This window comes from Ovis canadensis, chromosome 11 (genome assembly GCF_042477335.2).
Source record: "Ovis canadensis isolate MfBH-ARS-UI-01 breed Bighorn chromosome 11, ARS-UI_OviCan_v2, whole genome shotgun sequence".
Lineage (NCBI taxonomy): Eukaryota > Metazoa > Chordata > Mammalia > Artiodactyla > Bovidae > Ovis > Ovis canadensis.
Window position 1 is genome coordinate 19,072,706 of NC_091255.1, and position 21,905 is coordinate 19,094,610.

The 21,905-nt window shown below is 36.6% G+C and overlaps 1 protein-coding gene across 3 annotated transcripts in view; it reads left to right on the forward strand.

Moving 5' to 3' along the window:
• The window catches only part of VMP1 (vacuole membrane protein 1), a 132,383-nt gene that overhangs the window by 34,645 nt on the left and 75,833 nt on the right, over positions 1 to 21,905 (forward strand). For all 3 annotated transcript variants that reach the window (XM_069602677.1, XM_069602678.1, XM_069602676.1), the window contains exon 6: positions 18,730 to 18,897. In XM_069602677.1, the coding sequence (XP_069458778.1) occupies positions 18,730 to 18,897 (168 nt within the window). The remainder of the gene's footprint in view (positions 1 to 18,729; positions 18,898 to 21,905) is intronic.

Below are 21,905 nucleotides of genomic sequence, written 5' to 3' on the forward strand. Positions count from 1 at the left end.
AATGAAAAAGAAACTGACTTTAACAAAGAGAAAAAATTTAGTCATTCTTGATCATGGTTCTCTTTAATGGAAATTATGATTTTAAAGTGAAATAGGAAAATTTTTCCTGCATAGACAAAATTTCTCAATTAGGTTCTTCCCAGTATGGAAGTTACCTCTTTTGGAAGTAATCGTTTAGTTAATTATAACTCACTGTCTAACTAACTGGTAGTCTAAAAATGTGACTCTATTTCCTAAAATATTATTTACCTACATATCTGCCTTTGAAATGAAAAGTTTTCTTGATTTTTAAGTTTCGTTTCAGTTCAGTGGCTCAGTCGTGTCCGACTCTTTGCGACCCCATGAGTCACAGCACGCCAGGCCTCCCTGTCCATCATGAACTCCCGGAGTTTACCCACACCCATGTCCATCGAGTCGGTGATGCCATCCAGCCATCTCATCTTCTGTCGTCCCCTTCTCCTCCTTTCCCCAATCTCTCCCAGCATCAGGGTCTTTTCCAATGAGTCAGCTCTTCGCATGAGGTGGCCAAAGTATTGGAGTTTCAACTTTAGCATCATTCCTTCCAAAGAGCACCCAGGACTGATCTCCTTTAGAATGGACTGGTTGGATCTCCTTGCAGTCCAAGGGACTCTCAAGAGTCTTCTCCAACACCACAGTTCAAAAGCATCAGTTCTTTGGTGCTCAGCTTTCTTCACAGTCCAACTCTCACATCCATACATGATCACTGGGAAAACCATAGCCTTGACTAGATGGACCTTTGTTAGCCAAGTAATGTCTCTGCTTTTGAATATGCTATCTAGGTTGGTCATAACTTTCCTTCCAAGGAGTAAGCGTCTTTTAATTTCATGGCTGCAGTCACCATCTGCAGTGATTTTGGAGCCCCAAAAATGAAGTCTGACACTGTTTCCCCATCTCTTTCCCCATCTATTTCCCATGAAGTGATGGGACCAGATGCCATGATCTTAGTTTTCTGAATATTGAGCTTTAAGCCAACTTTTTCACTCTCCTCTTTCACTTTCATCAAGAGGCTTTTTAGTTCCTCTTCACTTTCTGCCATAAAGGTGGTGTCATCTGCATTTCTGAGGTTATTGATATTTCTCCTGGCAATCTTGATTCCAGCTTGTGCTTCTTCCAGCCCAGCGTTTCTCATGATGTACTCTGCATAGAAGATCAATTAGCAGGGTGACAATATACAGCCTTGACGTACTCCCTTTCATATTTGGAACCAGTCTGTTATTCCATGTCCAGTTCTAACTGTTGCTTTCTGACCTGCATATAGGTTTCTCAAGAGGCAGGTCAGGTGGTCTGGTATTCCCATCTCTTTCAGAATTTTCCATGGTTTGTTGTGATCTACACAGTCAAAGGTTTTGGTGTAGTCAATAAAGCAGAAATAGATGTTTTTCTGGAACTCTCTTGCTTTTTCCACGATCCAGCGGATGTTGGCAATTTGATCTCTGGTTCCTCTGCCTTTTCTAAAACCAGCTTGAGCATCTGGAACTTCATGGTTCACATATTGCTGAAGCCTGGCTTAGAGAATTTTGAGCATTACTTTACTGGCGTGTGAGGTGAGTGCAATTGTGTGGTAGTTTGAGCGTTCTTTGGCAATGCCTTTCTTAGGGATTGGAATGAAAACGGACCTTTTCCAGTCCTGTGGCCATTGCTGAGTTTTCCACATTTGCTGGCATATTGAGTGCAGCACTTTCACAGCATCATCTTTGAGGATTTGAAATAATGCAGCACTTTCACAGCATCATCTTTCAGGATTTGAAATAGCTCAACTGGAATTCCATCACCTCCACTAGCTTTGTTCATAGTGATGCTTTCTAAGGCCCACTTGACCTCACATTCCAGGATGTCTGGCTCTAGGTGAGTGATCACACCATCGTGATTACCTGGGTCGTGAAGATCTTTTTTGTACAGTTCTTCTGTGTATTCTTGCCACCTCTTCTTAGTGTCTTCTGCTTCTGTTAGGTCCGTACCATTTCTGTCCTTTATCGAGCCCATCTTTGCCTGAAATGTTCCCTTGGTATCTCTGATTTTCTTGAAGAGATCTCTAATCTTTCCCATTCTGTTGTTTTCCTCTATTTCTTTGCAATGATCTCTGAGGAAGGCTTTCTTATCTCTCCTTGCTATTCTTTGGAATTCTGCATTGAGATGCTTCTATCTTTCCTTTTCTCCTTTGCTTTTCACTTCTCTTCTTTTCACAGCTATTTGTAAGGCCTCCTCAGACAGCCATTTTGCTATTTTGCATTTCTTTTCCATGGGGATGGTCTTGATCCCTGTCTCCTGTCCAATGTCATGAACCTCATTCCATAGTGCATCAGGCAGTCTGTCTATCAGATATAGTCCCTTAAATCTATTTCTCACTTCCACTGTATAATCTTAAGGGATTTGATTTAGGTCATACCTGAGTGGTCTAGTGGTTTTCCCTACTTTCTTCAATTTAAGTCTGAATTTGGCAATAAGGAGTTCATGATCTGAGCCACAGTCAGCTCCTGGTTTTGTTTTTGCTGACTGTATAGAGCTTCTCCATCTTTGGCTGCAAAGAATATAATCAGTCTGATTTCGGTGTTGACCATCTGGTGATGTCCATGTGTAGAGTCTTCTCTTGTGTTGTTGGAAGAAGGTGTTTGCTATGACCAGTGCGTTCTCTTGATAAACTCTATTAGTCTTTGCCCTGCTTCATTTTGTACTCCAAGGTCAAATTTGCCTGTTACTCCAGGTGTTTCTTGACTTCCTACTTTTCCATTCCAGTTCTCTATAATGAAAAGGACATCTTTTCTGGGTGTTAGTTCTTAAAGTTCTTATAGGTCTTCATAGAACCGTTCAACTTCAGCTTCTTCAGCGTTACTGGTTGGGGCACAGGCTTGGATTACCGTTGGGGCATAGGGTTGGATTTTTAAGTTTGTCATTCAGCAATTTCATTTAAAATTTTTAGTTACAATTGAAAGTTATAACTTAATTCAGATGTTCTAGAAATTCTCATCATTTCTTTAAACATTAGGAGTAAGACTAGTTGCTTAATTAAATTTAAATGTTAAAATTAATGAAAATCAACCAGGAAAAATGACTTGTTTGGTCTACTGTCCAATTTTGTAAATTGATTTGGGAATAGTAGAAATCTTGAGATTTGCCGAGAACAGGTGTGTAACCACAAAGGGAAAAGTTAGATACTGTTTATGCAGAAATAGTGATTGCTAAACAGAGAGGAAGAGATTGAATGGAAAAATGAATAGATTCCTTCTCAAGGCTCATGGGAAGTTGTTTGGACCTCTGGGTTAGTTGAGGGGCTTCCCAGGTGGCACTCACATTAAAGAGTCCACCTGCCTGTGCAGGAGACGTAAGAGACGTGGGTTCGATTCCTGGGTCAGGAAGATCCCCTGGAGGAAGGTGTGGAAACCTACTCCAGTAATCTTGCCTGAAAAATACTATGGACCATGGAGCCTGGAGGGCTGTGGTCCACAGGGTTGCAAAGAGTCGGACACAACTGAAGCAAGTTAGCATGGCACAGCTCGACTAGGTGTGTTGGTTCGTTCCATTAATTCTAACAGTCAACTAATGGGCTTCAGGAGGTCTTTTAATTTCCTGAACACTGTACTTGTTATATTTATCTTCACAACTGTGCATCTTTCTGGGAGAAAAGGACCTATAGTGTTAGAGTCTCCAGACTCTGTAACCCATGCAAGGTTAAGAACCATTCTTCTGGGACTTTTTTTCTATCTGTGGCTATGTTAGTTTGCCACTAGGTGGCATTGCTTATACAACCAATATAATATCCTGTATTTGCAGGTTCTATTCTGGGTAAATATGAAACCCTCAAATAGATTAGAGGCATGTTCTATTTTTTTCTTTACTTATGGCTGCATAATACCGGTTAATGCATGTGAATGAAAATAAGTTTTCTTAATAATTTTACACATTCATTAATTAGTTAAGCAGTTATTGGTTAGACTTTCTTTTCATTGTCATACATGTTTATAGGCAGAACATACTCCTGTGGCATGCCCAGTTTCAGGTACCATGCCTTAATTCTATTAATTTATTATTTAAAAATACGTAAGTCATGGAGGGTGATTTTGTTATATGACTAACATATTCCTGTCATGGGAGGTAAGTAATAGGGCATAGTCAGAGCTGGGTTTCAATGCATGGTCCAGTATTACTAATTCTGTGATATTTCACAAGTATCTTAACTTTTTAAGCCTCAGTTTATTCAATTGTAAATGGGAGTGATAATAATAGTACCTATCTCATAAGGCTATTAGGAGGAGTAAATAAGACACGTATACTTTTCGGTTCAGTGGCTAGTATATATAAGGTGCTCAGTGAATGTTAAGTGACCATCATCATTATTATTCTTATAATCACTAGTCGTACTCTGTTTTTATTTTTAAAACACTCCTTTTCAGGCATGCTTTGGAGCTGGTCAGGTATATGCCCTGATGAACCTGCAGGCTTGACTTTGGAGCCCTGAGAGGCCACAATTTAAATGTAAGGATGAGTGTCCTACAAATCAGCCCATACAGAGGCTGAAGCTCAGGTGTAAATTTTAAGTCTGGAGGAAAATAAAGTCATCCTAGGTGTCACATGATATTAAAAAAAAAAAATAAGTCAGACACTCAATCCAAAGTAATCAGATATCTGAGGAAGCAATATAATTTGGTCAAAACAAGAAATAATAGAAATAGATCTAGAGGGTATCTATTTAATAAGGTTAGTAGGCGTGTACCTTAATCCCAAATCAGTGTGTTTCAAAGAAGTAAAAAACAAGTTAGAATATTTTACCAGAGGTTGAAAACTTTAAAGGAGAGTAAGTGGAAATTTTGAATTAAAAGAATAGTATCTGAAATTAAGAACTCAGTTAATGGACTTCAACAGACCACAGCTAAGACAGGATTAATTGACCAGAGAAAAGTATCTAGAATGAAAAAGGAGAGATGGAGGGAAAAAACATACTGTCTTCACAGGAACTTCAGGAAGACTGATTTGTCATAGCTTTTGTTGAAAAAAGTCAGCTGACAGTGGGCTATCTTTAGATGGCTAAAAGAAAATAACTGCCAACAGGTGATACTCGAAAGTGACCTGTGAACAGTATTAAATAAAGATATTTTCAGAAAAACAGAAACACTTTGCCACTAGCAAACATGCTGTAAAGGAAATAGTAAAAGTGTTCTTTGAATGAATGGAAGGAAAGTGATTCTACATTGAAGCAAAGAGATTCAGGCATGAATAAAGATTAAGAAAAGGGCGTATATATGTACACATATATGCATATATATACACATACACACACACACACACACAAGTAGGTGCTCATGCTCAGTCACTAAGTCGTGTCCAGCTCTTTACGACCCCATGGACTGTAGCTTGCCAGGCCTCCCTGTCCATAGTATCTCCCAGGCAAGAATACTTGAGTAGGTTGCCATTTCCTTCTCCAGGGGATCTTCCTGACCCAGTGATTGAACCCACTACCTGTGCCTGAAATAATTCATTAAGATGCTTGCATTACGCACTTTTTTCATCTGCTCTTTTGTTTTAGAATTTTATAGTCGTGTTGCATAAGTACACCTCTAGTAGATGACTATTTCATAAACTTGGTGTCTATTTCATGAGCTGGTTTTGCCTGGCAAGTAGCGCAAGTTTACTGATTTCATTCATTTACTTTCCTCGTATTTTTAATAAGTAATATGTGTGTGTGTGCCTGCACGTGTGTGCACGCGCACATCTCAGACACTCGGTCATGCCTGACTCTTTGCAACCCCGTGGGCTCGCAGGCTCCTTTGTCTGTGGCATTACCCAGGCAAGAGTACTGGAGTGGGTTGCCATTTCCTGCTCCAGGGAATCTTCCTGACCCAGGAACTGAACCTGCATCTTGCGTCTGCTTCATAGGCAGGTAGATTCTTTATAACCAGCACCACCTGGGAATCCCCTTTTATAAGTAAATCAGAAGTCACAAGAGCCTCTGTGACGGGTAGATTTTTCTAAGATCACATCTTCTAAGCCCTCTTCTCTTAGGTACTAATTTCCAGAAATCCACTAACAAATTTATTTTAGTCTTAGCGTGTATGTAGCAGGTTTCCTTTCAGGTGATTCAGAACTTGAGTGCTTATTTACTAGTGGAAATTATGCCCAGAGTAAAAACAGCTTAATAAAGAGAAGGTGACTGCTGTTAACTTCTTTGATGTATCTCTGTGTTTGAATGTGTCAGAATTTTCACCTTAATAATGATTTGGCCCAGGGAACAATGACAACCCAGGGGCCGCACTTTTGCTGTAAAGGGGCCAAATAGTAAATGTTTTAGGCTTTGCAGGCCGCGCAATCCCTTTTGTAATTCCTCTGATCTGTCATGGTAGCAAGAAAGCACCCAGAAACAGTATATAGGAATGAATGTGACTGTTTTCCAGTCAATCTTTATTCAAAAACACAAATAGCAGACTGGGTTTAATCCCAGGCTGTAGTTTGCTAACCCTGGCTCTAATTCATGGAATGACGATAGTACACCAGAAGAAGCATATTGAACTCGGGAGCCTTAGTGAACTAACTACCCTCTAAGGATTTTTATGTGACATGTTATGCATTTGATTTCTCCGTTTGCCAAAAAAGGATTTCTTCTCTCTTCCAGGTCATAAGAGTAGACTTAACATGACGTTTTGGGAGAGAATTATGGTTGTGCAAGTGCTTGAGTGGTCTGGAAGACCATCAGGGGGTTAAAAAAAAAAAGGCAACTTTTCATGAAGAGAAAAGTAAAAGAATTTCTTCCAGTTGAGCTGCCTGATGACAACAAAATTTAGTTCTGATCTCATGTTTGAAACCATTGATGTGTGCAGAACCAGTCTGTTGTAAAAATACAACCTTTACAACACTGCAATCATTTGAGAAATAAATAATTTTTGAATTACATTTAGATTGTTACAAATAATTGGGAGAAGCGATAAGGTAATTTCAGTAGCCACATTAGAATTATTCCCATTACTAGGATATATGATTCGTAATTTTGTAAACAACCAGCTTAAAAGCAGGAACATTGGAACTTGATAATGAGAAATATATCTCAGTGATGCTCCTTATATGCACATACATTATTATTCCTAATGTTGTAAGAGAAGGTGATTTAACAACTGTCAGGTGGCTCAGTGGTAAAGAATCCACCTGCCAATATAGGAGACCCAGGGTCAATCCCTGGGTTGGGAAGATTCCCTGGAGTAGGAAGCAGCAACCTACTTCTGTATCCTTACCTGGGAACTGCCATGGACAGAGGAGTCTGGCAGGCTGCAGTCCATGGAGTCGCAAAAGCGCTGGACACGAGTTAGCGACAGACAGCAGCAACAAACTGCATATGCTATTAATGATTATAAAGTCTGTTCTGTTTAACAGTAACAAAGAGAATGAGTCCTTCAGCAAGAATTTACAGATAATGTGTACACAGACAGTTTTGACACTAGGTGGAGCAGTTTCCTGGAGAAAGGTTTACCAAGCCCTATGTTCCTTTCAAAACAAGCCCAGCTCTTAGACAAAGAACTCTGAGAACAAAAACTATCAACAATCACTTTAAAGTTTTTAAAGACTCTCAAATAGTAAGCTGTAAATAGAAGGCTGAATGTATTGTACAAAATGCCTTTTCTCTTTGTCATCTGTTTTAACCATTGAATTCCCTCACCTTTGGGAATCAAAACGGGAGGAATTTTCACATTAGAACTGCCTTATTTAGATGGCAATTGGAACATAGAAAAGTTTCGAAGCTATTTAGTTACATTGTAAAGTAGATCAGATTTTACAAAAAGATATACCATCAGGGCATTATCATCTGAATGGTATTTATGAGTCAGTTGTGTTAAACGACTGTTTTAGATTAAGAATATCATTTTATAGATAAAGATTGGTAGTTTAAATACATTGCATCTAAAAATCAGTGAATGTCAAGAGTGTTTTAAGTACCATGAGAAACCATGGCCATAAAACTGTAAGTTTAGAATGTGGTTATCAGATATGGTAATAAGATATAAATGAATAAAGAATTCTACTTGAAAACATAAACAAAGACCATTTTAATAAAAAAAAAATTGGGGCTGTTTGTTATATAGTAAATACAAGGAAAGTAAGTAGTGAGATATTTGCCCCTGTGTAAAATGCAAAAGTCTGCTTTTCCCTTAAAGTTTAATGTTGCTTCACTGCTAAAATGTGGTAAAAATTGTATTAAGAAGTCCAACGTCTTGATTACTATCAAATGTTCGCAGAACTTCTCTGTCTGTAGCGCCCTGTTTCCTTTAGTGAATAAGTGCCTCATCGTTTGTATATAGTGCTTTGTAGTACTCTTTTATATGTATACATATAAAGCCTTTCTTAAGCTTTTTGACTCTTGGCTACTTATTGCCTAAAGAAAATGTTATTTGAAAAACTGCATGGATATGGGTTGAAGTGAAATAGTGAAGCAGTTTCAATAAGAGAATTATTATAGGAATCATTTAATGCCATGAGCTGGAACAATTCTTTTAAAAATTGTTAGCCAACCTCTTCACATTTTTTCCTGCTTGACTTCTGATGATTGCTCCATAGTTTACCTGTCTGTCCCTCTAAGACAAAAAAGGGAAGAAATTGCCAAAAGGAAGGTTCTAGTGTGACCTAATATTGCTCTGTATAGGTATAATGACTCTGGCTATAAGTATGCAGTGACTCAGGGCTCTTGCGGGAAGACCATCAGGCCCTTCTTAGAAAAGATCTGTTTGCCCTTTTTTTGATGAGGGCATGATCAGCTCTGAGTCTTTCCCCAAGGAATGACTCATGTATTAACTCTTAAGAGTATCACCACATCAAAAGTAGAAACCAGGATCTCCAGGACAGGGCTGGGTTCTCACCAAACCCAGAAGGATATGCACAGACTGACTGACTTCCTGCCCTGAAGTCACTATCTATTAATGTGCACTTAAATGAAAGCGAGTAAGATTCAGTTTACCTGAAATCTGTTCTTTTGGATATCTATTTTAGACAAATTGTAACCTTTTTAAAAGTTCTCTTTATAAATACGTGGTCCATTCCTCCTGAATATTAGATCAACTTTATGATCAAAATTGTTTAGGTTTAGAGAAGAAAAGTGAAACATATTTTTACTATGATTGATTTAATATAATAAAAAATGACTTTGAAGACACGTCCTTATAACCTAGAATCTGAACTATAGAGTTTACACATTTTCATTTTGATTATTTTATACTTATCATAACACTTTTACTACATAACCTCATTATATTACTCTCTTACTTAGGTTGAACAGGTATTATTACCATTATTATTATCGGGCTTTTCATCAAATGAAGAATGTGAGATAGAAGTCTGAGTACATCTAGTTAAGTTACTAACAGATTTTTAGAAAACTAAAATCCACATAGCTAATGGCCAAATTACTGTTTCTTTACACACTGTAGCACCTTTTATAGGGAGAGAAGAGGGGCTTAATTTATAAACTCTTTTTCATAGGAAAAAAACCCACAAACACTAGTTAAACTTCTCAGTGTCCATTTGGAATCAACAATTTTATGCTCTAGCCTTCTAGAGTTATTTGTTGTACACCGTAACCTTAGGTAAACTGTTTTCTGACTACGATGAGAAAAGCAATGATTAAAAGAATTTGAAGAGTAGAATTCCTGTTTGTAAAAGCATTTCTAAACTCCCCTGAAAGTTGGACTTAAAGAAAACAAAGGTTTTGCAAGTCATACAGACAACCATTTGTCATCTCTTTTCATTTATTTATCACCCAGATATTCCTAATGAATCACATTCCAGACTAACCACTGACTCCTTTTGTTCCTCAGAGAAGGAGTGTGGCAAACAAATGTTTTCCCAGTGAATCAGCACAGAATTCTTGATTTTATTACCTTTGCCTTAAACTTTCCAGACAAAACTAATTGGAAATTTTGCCTTTGGGATCACACTTGACTTCTGTGTATGGATGATGGATTAGGCTATGAATTGACATTACAGATGTTATACAAACAACTCCAGTCTTTAGGAATGTTTTATCAGTTCTGAGGGAGCTGCCTGGAGTGGAAGAATGTCTGTCTGTCTGCTCATCTTCCTTAAAAAAACTCATACATACACATACTACACTCTTCTTTGGCAGGGGCAGCCCCCTAGCTGTGCAGCATGTGGGAACTTAGTTCTTCAACCAAGGATCAAATCCAGACCTCCTACATTGGAATCTCTGAGTCTTAACTACTGGCCCTCCAGGGAAGTCCCTGTACTACACTATTATTGTGATATCATATTTGTCATCCTGGTTGATAAAAAAGCTTGGCTAAATTAGGCTTATAATTAACTGATACGATCATTTTAGGTTTTCACTTTTTCAAAAATGTCTCTGGAAAAAAGGGCCCCCAAAAGAACCAAACAAAGTTAAAAATCCAGAAAACACTTGTCTTTAAATGGAGCAACAATACATAGACTAGTTTTTGTCATTTACTAATTTGTGTTTGTGGCGCCAGGACTGCTTTCTCAGGACTTATATAGGTCCTGCTTTATCAGGGCACTGCTTAGAACTCCTCGCTACCAGTTTGGGATATTTTTGTGTGTTATAATTTCAGGAATGATCATTTTACCTCTGGGATAATGGGTTTTTTTAATTCTAAATTTCTATTAATTTGATAGAGCTAATAGTATATTTACTATTCCTGAAAGAATGTAAATTACAGAAGTGTAACTTTAAAAATTTATCTTAAAAGAATGTTTTAAGTTAAAATACTTTTCCTGCAAATGCCTGTATCTGCTCTTGTTAGAAATCCTGTCTCCTCCTCAACCTCCCACCCACCCCCTAGCTAACGATGGTCTTACTCTCACCCAGACATCCTCTCGCCTGGCCAAGCACTACATCTTTTTATCCTGGACAGAGCAAAATTATTCCACTATCAAAACTTTGGAAAATACAGTGTAATACAGCTCATGAGACTAAGATATATGAGGCTTTGAACTGAAGCAAAACCAGATGTTCGATATATCACAGAGAGCTGAACTGTCTTGTTGAGTTGACTTCACTTAGAATGACTATGTTAAAGTAACCACCCACCCCAAAAAAGGACCCTAAAAACCTGTCACTCTGATGAGAGTGTAACTTTTCATCCCAATCATAAAATTTGACCTTCGGAATCATTAAAGGGAACTTCCATTGGCAGTAATTCGGAACTCTCAGAGGCAGTTTGTGAATGTTACTAGTGACCTGGTTGCTAGCTAGGAAATTTATAGAGCTTCCTGTGCTGGGGAATAACAGCCTGCGCTGTATATAGCTGTTTAACTTCCATTGATTACCACTACCTAGATTTAAGGACACTGTCCTTAAATAGAAAAATTAACTTTTGAGGACTATCATTTGCTACTTTTCCTCAAGAAGTGCTGCTTGTATTACCTTGTCACATGGTACATTCTTTTAAATGTGCTGAGACTCACTTATACCACAGTATATGATCTCTCTTGGTGACTTTCATGTATACTTGAATATGTATTTGGCTATTTTGGGGTATAGTGTTCCATGTTGTTCAAGTTTTCTGTATTCATTCTGGTTTTCAGTTTGTTTATTCTGTCAATGAAAGAGACGGGTGTTGAAATTTCAACTCTAATTGTAGACATGTTTTTATTTCTCATTTTAGTTCTGTTAGTTTTTGCTTTATACATTTTGACATGCTGTTATTAGGTGCATACACATTTAGGATTTTTCTGTCTTCCTGAGAATTAGCCTTTTTTATCATTATGAAATGTCCTTATTCATTTCTGTAAAATAATATACCCTCTCCTGAAATCTGCTTAGTCTCTTATTAATGTAGAATACTCTATCTTTTGTATGATTATTTTTACACACTTTATCTTTTTTCATCCCTTTACTTTTGGATCTCGATATTTTAAATGGGCTTTTTGTAGAGAGCACATACTGAGGTCTTGCTTTTTAATTCAGTCTGACACTCTACGTTTTCATTTGTATATTTGGCACATTTGCAATTAATCTAGCTGTCAGTATGGTTGGGTTTAAGTCTACCCTTAAACTGCTGGTCCCCACCTGTTTTCTATTCTTTTCTTACCTTCTTTTGAAATGAGTAGTATTTTAGGATATATACTATAACCACATTATAATGTTATAATCCCTTTTCTCCCTCCCATACTTTATGCTGTTGTTGTCTTATATTTGCTGTCTTACATATGCTGCAGTCCATGGGGTTGCAAGGAGTTAGAGATGCCTGAGCAACTGAACTCTCTTGTATCTTACTTCTGCATATGTCGCGTGTGTGTGTGCTTGCGTGCTCAGTCACGTCTGACTCTCTGTGACCCTGTGGACTGTAGCCCAACAGGCTCCTCTCTCCATGGGATTTTCCAGGCAAGAATACTGGAGTGAGTTGCCATTTCCTCCTCCAGGAATCTTCCCCACCCAGGGATCGAACTCATGTCTCCTCATCTCTGGCCTTGGCAGGCAGATTCTTTATGGCTCAGCCACCTGGGGCGTCTGACATATATCATGGTTTTTGCTTTAAACAACTAGTTATTTTTTTTAAAGAGATTTTAAAATGAGGAAAAACGGTGTTCTCTCCTGGAACACATTCTTTTGGCTTTTGTCTGTCTGAAAATGTTATTATTTCATCTTTATTTTTGAAGTATATTTTTCCTTAATTCTAGATTCACAGATTTTTTTTTCCCCTTTCAGCACTTTAGAGAAGTAATTCCATTGGTTTTGGTTTGTTTCTGATGAGAAAACCCTATCTGTATTTCCCTGTAGATGACTCAGTCATACCTTGGAGACATTGTAGATTTGGTTCCAGAGTACAAGCGAGTATGGTGAGAAAGCAAGTCATGGATTTTTTGGTTTCTCAGTGCATCTAAAAGTTACGTTTACTATATATTATACTCTATTACATGCCTAAATATATATATATATATACCTTAGTTAAATAATAATGCTGTAGGAAAAATGGAGCCAATAAATTCGCTTGACACAAGATTGCCACAAACCTTCAGTTTGTAAAGATCACAATATCTGCAAACTGCAGTGAAGCAAGATTGCCTATATAATGTGTTATTTTTATCCCCTCTGCTTTTAAGACTTTCTTGATATTGCTGAATTATAGAATTTGATTATGATGTGATTATGATGATTTTCAGCAATTTGATTGTGTTTTATGTTGATCCTGACTGAGGTTTGTTGAATTTCTTACATCGGTGAGTTGATGGATTGATAGTTTTCATCAGATCTTGAAAATATTCTGCCACCCCTTCGCCAACAGGCATGCATGTGCACACACACACACACACACACACTTTCCCCTCTCTTTCTGGGATTCCAGTTACATATATATTAGACTGTTTGGTATTATTCCACAGGTTACTGAAGTTTGCTTCTCCATCGCCTTTCTCTCTGTATCCTTTGGTTCACATACTTTCTGTTGCCTTATCTTCAAGTTCTCTAATATTTGTCCTGTGGTATCTAATCTGTTGACTATCGAGTGAATTTTTCTCATATTTTTCAAATATATTTTTCAGATATTACATTTTCAGCTCTAGAAGTTCCATTTTATTATTTTTATACTTGTATTTCTTCCCGTGTTGTTTATGTTTTCCTTTAAATCAGGGATCAGCAAACTATTTATGTAAATGTCCAAATAATAAATGTTTTAGACTTCATAGACCACAGAGTCTAGGTCAGAGCTGCTCATTGTTACCCTTGTAGCACAGAATTATCCAGAGGTGATATGTATAGCCATGTATACATGGTTACCTTCTTTGAAACTCTGTGAAGCTGGTGGTAGGCTCAATTTGGCCCCTGGGCTAAAATTTGCCCATTATTGCTTTAAATCTTTGAACATATTGGGTTGGCCAGAAAGTTCATTTGAATTTTTCCATAACATAACAGAGAAACCCACTGTTTCTGGGTTTTAGCCCACCTAATATTTTTAAGGCCTTGTCTGCTAATTCCATTATATCTAACATTTCTGGGTCTGTTTCTGTTGACTATTGTTTCTTCGGGTTATGGGTCATATTTTCCAAACTGTTTCCCATATCTAGCTATTTCTTATTAGATGCTGAAATGTGGTATTAAGTTGTTGATTATTTGGATTTTGTCATCATCCTTTACAGAGTATCAATTTTTTTGTTTTGGAGGGCACTAAGTTACTAGTGGGCTGGCTTGGTTCATTTAAGTCTTTTTAAAACCTCTATTATGATCTGTTTAGTGTTTACTAGGCTCTTTCCAAGGTCATCCCTGAATGCTAAGTCTTTCCATTCCAGCTCAATGAAGTTCAGGTGTTTCCCAGCCCTGGGTGAAGTCTTGGAATTGTTCAGCTTCTTTTCTCACTAATTGTACTTTGCCTGGCCTTATAGAATCTCATCATAGCATGCAGTGTAGCTTGGTATGCTAGAGTCTCAGGGGGACCCCCATACGCAAATGGAGAGTCCTTTCCCTGCATTAAGTACTCTGCCCCACAGATTTCAACCACTCAGCACCCCCCAAACTCAGATTTTCTTCTCAGTGCAGCAGTACTACCATGCTTTTCTTAAGGTCTTCCTCTTTGGACAACAGATTTTATTTTTATTCTTTATTTTACTTTTTGGCTGCACTGGGTGTTCGTTGCTTTGTGTGGGCTTTCTCTGGTTTTGGTGAGCAGAGGCTACTCTCTAGTTGCGTCGCGCAGCTTCTCATTGCAGTAGTTTCTCTTGCTGTGTAGCAAAGGCTCTGGGCACGCAGGCTCAGTAGTTGGCATACAGGCCTAGCTGCTCTGTGGCATATGGAATATTCCTGGACCAGGAATCAAACCTGTGTCCCCTGCATTGGCAGGCCAGTTTCTATCCACGGCACCTCCAGGGAAGTCCCATGGACTATGGATTTTTTTTTTTTTTTTTAATTTGGCTGCCTCGGGTCTTAGTTGTGGCGTACAGGATCTTTTTGTTGTGGCGGGGGGGCTTCAGAGCTTACAGGCTCAGTAGTTGCAGCGCCCAGGTTTAGTTGTTCTGAAGCATGTGGCATTTTAGTTCCTCAATCAGGAATCGAACCCAGGACCCTGGCATTGGAAGCTCAGAGTCCTAACCACTGGACCACCAGGGAAGTCCCCTGGACTGTGGATTTTGCTGCAGACACACAGTGTGTCTACACGTGGGAAGCCAGAGTCATCACAGGGCTTCTGCACTTGTATCCCTCTTCTCAGCAGTCAAGAAATGCCGTACTGCCTGTGGTACAACGTCTGAAAAGAACTGTTCCATGTATTTTGTAAGGTTTCCAGTTGTTTCGTGTAGGAGTGAACATCTGTTCCAGTCACTTCATGATATAAGGCAGAAAACCCTCAGCCACAGGCCAGAATCTCTAGCCCATGCATATCAATACTTGCCTACTCGCATGAGAGCTGGAACCTCCTGCTCAGTACATGGTATTACTTTTATGTTTTGTGGTGAATCTTTCCAGGTAGCCTTTGCTGCTTATACTGTAGCTTTTTGTCTTTATCCCTCATTTCTTCATTTAGTATGGCTTAAATGTGATTCTTTTATGTTTGATAACATTGTAGTAAATTGTAGGTTTTAGAAAATCGACTTAAAAGGTAATTTAATACGTGTAACTGTTAAAATTCTCTTAATCAAAATGATCGAAAATTCTCTTAATCAAAATGATTGTCTTTCGGTTTTTGTGTTTGGATTCTTCATGTAAACTAATATTTATTTCAGTCAAGTCCATTATATTTAGGAACTATTAACCTGTAATGTTAAAAAGAACTTTTGAGGCTTGCTATCACTTAACATAGCTTAAACTAAAATGTTGAGGTACAGGCTAAATGGGCTCTTGAGAATGAGCAACAGACCAGAAGCTGAGTTATTCATGTTCATTTTGTCTGGGAACCACCACATCTGCCACTAAGGCTGAGTAATCATGACTTATTAGTGTGGTTATGGAAAGTATATATCAGTTTAATTGTGTAAACCGTCCTTTCTTTAGGGAAAATATTTTCAACAGATTGCTGAAAATTTTCCCTTTTTAGAATCACTTAAAATTAAGACTGTGAAAAAGTCTTCTATCTTGTTGAATGACCTGTTTAATCGGTTGGGGTGCATATTTTATTTATATTTCTAGAATAGAAATGTAGTTTTTTTCCTTCCTCTGTATCCCAGAAATCTCATTATTTTAGTGTCTAAGTTCAAGTTTTGTTCTCCTAGAGTTCATTTCTAGAGGACAGTTGTGTAGGGATATCATGAACAAACCCTTGAATTTCTTTTGTTTTGCCTTAAGTAGTATCACTTTTGTGTTTTCAAACAGTAAATGTGAAGTTAACAGGTTTTTTTTTTTTTTAATTGCGTCTGGTGCTTATCTGTAAGTGTACAACCAGAAATTTCTCACTAATTATTCAGTTCCTCTGAATTCTACAAACTTTAGTGTGTGTGTGTGTGTGTGTGTGTGTGTGTGTGTAGAAGCACAAAATAATTCTTTCTTCTGTAACTGTGAAATATCTTTTATGCACATATAATATTCAGAGATTATAGATTGTAGATTTCATGATTAATTATAGCTTCTCAAAAAAAATACCATTCCTTTTTAAAAGATTCTATAATTATTTTTAAACTTATTATTACTATTTATAGTTTTCAGTGAATTAAAACTTAAGAAAAAGAGGAACAGACTAAAAATTCACATAGGTTTCTTTTTGGCTCAGAGGAAAACTTTATAGTTAATTGATTCAGTGCCAAGTGTAGGCCTTCTTTTTATAGATTTTTATTTGAACACAAAGTACCACTGCATTTAGGGGGAAATGGAGCTTAGATTTATGAATATCTTTCTTTTTCATATTACAGGCAACAAAAAAATTTGCTTAATATCACCTTTTATTTTGATAGCAACAGGAGTTCTTTAATGTTTTATTCTCATTGCTACATCTTACTCAGTTTGTCTTTGAACCACAAATTCTTTTACCATGTGGTTTAAAAAGACTTTTTTAAATCCAAAGATCATTTACTATATGTGTGTCTATATATATATATCCTTATGTATGTGTATGATTTTTTCTATAAATACAATATTTTTCTTTATAACAGTGAATGGTTAATACTTTCTGAGGGCTTACTATATGCCCAGCACTAAGTCAAGTATATTTATATAAGTTGACTAATTGAAACCTCACAGTATCCCCAGAATGTAGGTCCTGAAGGTGTTTTATCATTAGCATTTTATAGATGAGGAAAACAAGACTTAGTAAGAGGCAGAGGCCAGAACCTGAGTGAGTACATCTGGCTGTAGAAGTTATGCTTATGGCAACAGTATGTTTTAAAGTGAATACTGGCATCATGTATGTTAGAGCAACATGTTAAGAACATCCAACTTCTAGAGCTTACACTTCATGAGAACCTTGGAAATTAGTAATGGATTTTATTGTCAGCTTGATTGTATTTAGGGTTTTTTAATTATGGAACTAGATAAAGCTGTCAAATGAATCTAATTCTTTTGCCTTGCTAAAGAGTGGGTTAAGTGATTTTTCTGAGGTTGCTTATTTTCTGACCCTTAATAGACTATAAGAACCTACTTGAAACCCTAAAGGAACTTGTGTAAAACATACATATTCCCATGTCTGCTTATTGAACCAGTTTATGCTTAGGGGACCCAGGAATTTATATTTTTTAACAAATACCTCATATTGGCATACATGTTCAGATACCTCATATTGGCATACATGTTCATTTGAGAACCATTGTATTTAAACCTTTATCACACATCTAAATACTAAGTCATTTTAATCTATTATTATTAATTTATAATGTTTCAAAATAAAGGTACAGAGCAGCACAAAATCTTCCATAGAAAAAATTACTTTAAAAGAAAATTTCATTGGTACTGGTTCCACAATTTTATTATTGTTTTACAATCTCAGTGAGAAAGATAAGTGAGGTAGTTACTTCATCAACTATTGTTTTTTGAAATATAGTTAGTTATAATGCTGTGTTAGTTTCAAGTGTACAGCAAAGCGATTCAGTTATATATGTGTATGTATATACTTTTTCAGCATCTCTTCCATTGTAGGTGATTGCAAGATACTGAATATAGTTTTCTGGGCTATAGAGCATGTCCTTGTTTACGTGTTTTAGATATAGTAGTGTATATATGTTAATCTCAAACTCCTAATTCCTGCCCTCCAGCTATTCCCTTTGGTAAACATAAGTTTATTTTTCTGAGTGTGTATCAACTTTGTAAAGTAAGGGGAAAAGTAGTATTTTCAAAGTATGCCTTAAAAAATAGGGGCACAGAAGGTTTTTTACAGGGGATAGCATTCTTACAAATGAGATGTATGGATAAATAAAATAAGAATCAACTGAGAAATCATGGTTTCCAGAGACTCGTGTTAGGGAAAGGAGGTTGACTACAACAGGACACAAGGGAACTTTTTGCATTGATGGAAATGCTGTGTATCTGTATCCTGATTAGTTATGGTTATATGACTAAATATAATTGTCAAAACTTACTGAACAACAGATCTAAAAAATTACTCTTACTATATGTAAATTATATCCCCATAAATTTGAAATTGTTTTTTAAAAAAGTAAACCTTGAGACTCTGGGAGTGATTATTTTTTCAAATTATCAGTTGCATCTTGAAATACTTGGGTGAATTCTTATTCTTTAAAAGCTAACATTTTTCTATTAATGTGTGATGATTAAGGTAACATTAAAATAACATCATGATAATTCCTTTTTCTTTAATATTTCTCATCAAAGTTTTCTCATATTTTTTTTTGTAGGGTCCACATATAGCTTCAGTTACATTAGCTGCTTATGAGTGCAATTCAGTTAATTTCCCTGAACCACCTTATCCTGATCAGATTATTTGCCCAGATGAAGAGGGCACTGAAGGAACCATTTCTTTATGGAGCATCATCTCAAAAGTTAGGATTGAGGCCTGCATGTGGGTAAGATGTCCATTTTCATGCTTACCTAAAATTAACCTCAGTGTCTTGATTCTTTGTACCCTGTTGAAATTGAATCCAAACATATACCAAGTCAGTAAATAATTAATTCGTAAAGTCACCAACTACCTAACTTCCATGAAAAAGAAATCTCTAGAGCTTCTCTTTGTGAATAACATGCATAAGGAAGGCAGGAATCTATAGGTACCACCAAGTATTGATGCCAAGGACTCAGTAGAAGGAAAAGGAATATAAATGATGCAAATATATTACTTTGTAAAGTTTTACTGATGTTTATATTTGATAAACATGTAGCAAATGGTTATATATCAATCCAAATTTGGTAAGTATTATATGTCTCTCTCTTAGATTTAAATACTCTGTGTTTAGTTTTAGAAGATTCATTTCATTTTCTGAGTTGTAATACTAAAGTCAGACATTTCTTAATAAACTAAGCTTTACTGTATTTGAGGTGAGATCAAACTGTATAATGATTTTACTTTCAGTAGTATCAATTATTCTTTTTATGGCTTGGTTAATATATTTGGGGAAATTTTGAACTATGTGATCAATGGTAAATGTATTTTAATCTGTATATCCACACAAAGCATTTTTTATATGCCTTAATTCATTCAGGTGTCTGTCATTGAGGAATAGTTCAGTTGCTAAAGACTGCCTATTACCATTTGAATTATTTTTTAATTTATTATTTGGAATTATTAAGTTTTATGTTCCCTATAAGTTTTTCCCTTAACATTTTCTTACAAAATAGACAATGTGAAACGTATCTCTTAAATGTTTTTTTTTAAAGTGAAGATGAACACAATGCCCACAGGAGAGGCAGTTTTGAAACATTCAAATGTTAGAGGTTATGTTGTGTTTTAAAAGAATTAAAAGGGAAATGCCATATATTGAATTTGTTGAATATGAAAAACAGGAAAAATTGTCATATTTCCTGTTACTGTTTTAAAAATACTGGAAACAAATTCATTGTACTAATTGCATATGTTTTATAAATTTCATCACATTACTCCTTTGATGAAAAGCTGTTAATAAAATAACTAGTTACTTGGAACATGTTAGAAAGGGTGTATGTATATAAACTTCAGTTTTCTGTTTTTCTTTTGTTCTTTCAAAATGACTTACGTGGCTCAATTAACACTAACGCCAACAAAGAAATTTTCATCCCAGCTGGCAGTGATAACTGCCTCTTCCAAATTCCCATGGTGCATATTATCTGAAGCGCTTATTTGGCCTGGCTCCATGCATGCCTCAAATTATTTAAATTAGCTGGTGTAGTGGCTTACATCCCCAAATAAATTTTTAGCTTTTCAAAAAAATTCAGACTGTACCTTAAATTAAATGTATTACCCTCACAGCAGTCAGCATTAGGCTTTGTTTGTAGTATTACAAGAATGTCAAAAAACACTGATTAATTGTCTGAGTGTTTGTTTGTTCTTCATATTCCCTTCTTTGAAATTGTCTTTTGTGACAAAAAATGTAGCATATATCAAGTTATGTTTAAATTGGTTCCTACTGTTTTCACCATTTATAAGGACAGTCCTTTTAACAAAAGGTGCTAGGAAAACTGAATATGGTTGTTGTTTAGTCCCTTACCTCGTGTCCAATTCTTTGTAACCTCTGCACTGAATACAGAGGTTATATGTATGGACAGAGGCTCCTCTGTCCATGGGATTTCCCAGCAAGAATACTGGAATGGGTTGCCATTTCCTTCTCCAGGGTATCTTCCTGGGATCAAACCCATACCTCCTGCATTGGCAGGCAAATTCTTTACCACTGAGGCACCAGGGAAGCCCAGGGAAAACTGAATATCCACATGCAAAAGAGAGAGATTGGATCCTTACCTTATACCATATGCAAAAATTAACTAAAAATTCATCAAAGACCTAAACTGGAGTTCAAACTCTAAGATGCTTAGAAGAAAATATAGAGACAGATCTGCACAATGATTGGCAGTGGTTTCTTAAATAAGACACTGAAAGTAGAGGCCACAAAAGAAGGAAAATACATAAATTGAACTTTGCTAAAATTAAACCTCTTGTACATCAAAGGATACAGTATCAAGAGAGTGAAAAGTTAACCCACAAAAAGGAAGAAAATGTTTATAAGTCATATATCAGATAAGGATCTAATATTCAGGATGTTTAAAGAACTACGCAACTCAACAATAAAAAGACTAACAGCCCAATTAAAAAATGGGCAAAGGACTTGAATAAACACTTCTGCAAGGAAAAGATACAAATGGCCAGTAAGTACACAAATTCTCAACATCATTAGTTGTCGGGGAAGTGCAAATCCAACCATAAGGGAATACATCTTCGCACGTGTTAGGATGGCTATTGTTCTTTTAAAAAGAGTAATGAGTATTGGTGAAGATGTGGAGAAATTGGAATACTCCTAGGTTGCTGGTGGGAATGTCAAATGATTCAGCTGCTATGAAAAAGAGTTTGGTAGTTTCTCAAAAATGTAAACATAGAATTACTCTGTGACCCTCCTCTAATGTAAATACCTAAAAGAACTGAAAACCAGGACTCAAATATAAGTACAGAAACTTCCAGTTCACTGTTGAGCAACATTATTCATATTATCAGAAAGGAGGAAATAACCCCAAGTACCCTCAATAGATGAATGGATAAACAAAGTATAGTATATACACAGAATAATACTCAGCCATAAAAAGCAATGAGGTTTTTATACATGCTACAATGTAGACGAACCTTGAAAACATGGTAAATAAAATAATCTAGACATAGAAAGATACTGTATGATCCCACTTAAATCAACTATCAAGATAACTCAGATTTGTTAATAAAGACAAAAAATAGGTTTTGGAGGGACTTCATTTGCGGTCCAGTGGTTAAGAATCCACCTGCCAATGCAAGGGATGTGGGTTTGATCCCTGGTCTAGGAAGATCCCACGTGCCATGGAGCAACCTGAGCCGATGTGCTGCAGCAACTGAGCGTGCATGCTACAACTGCTGACGCCCACA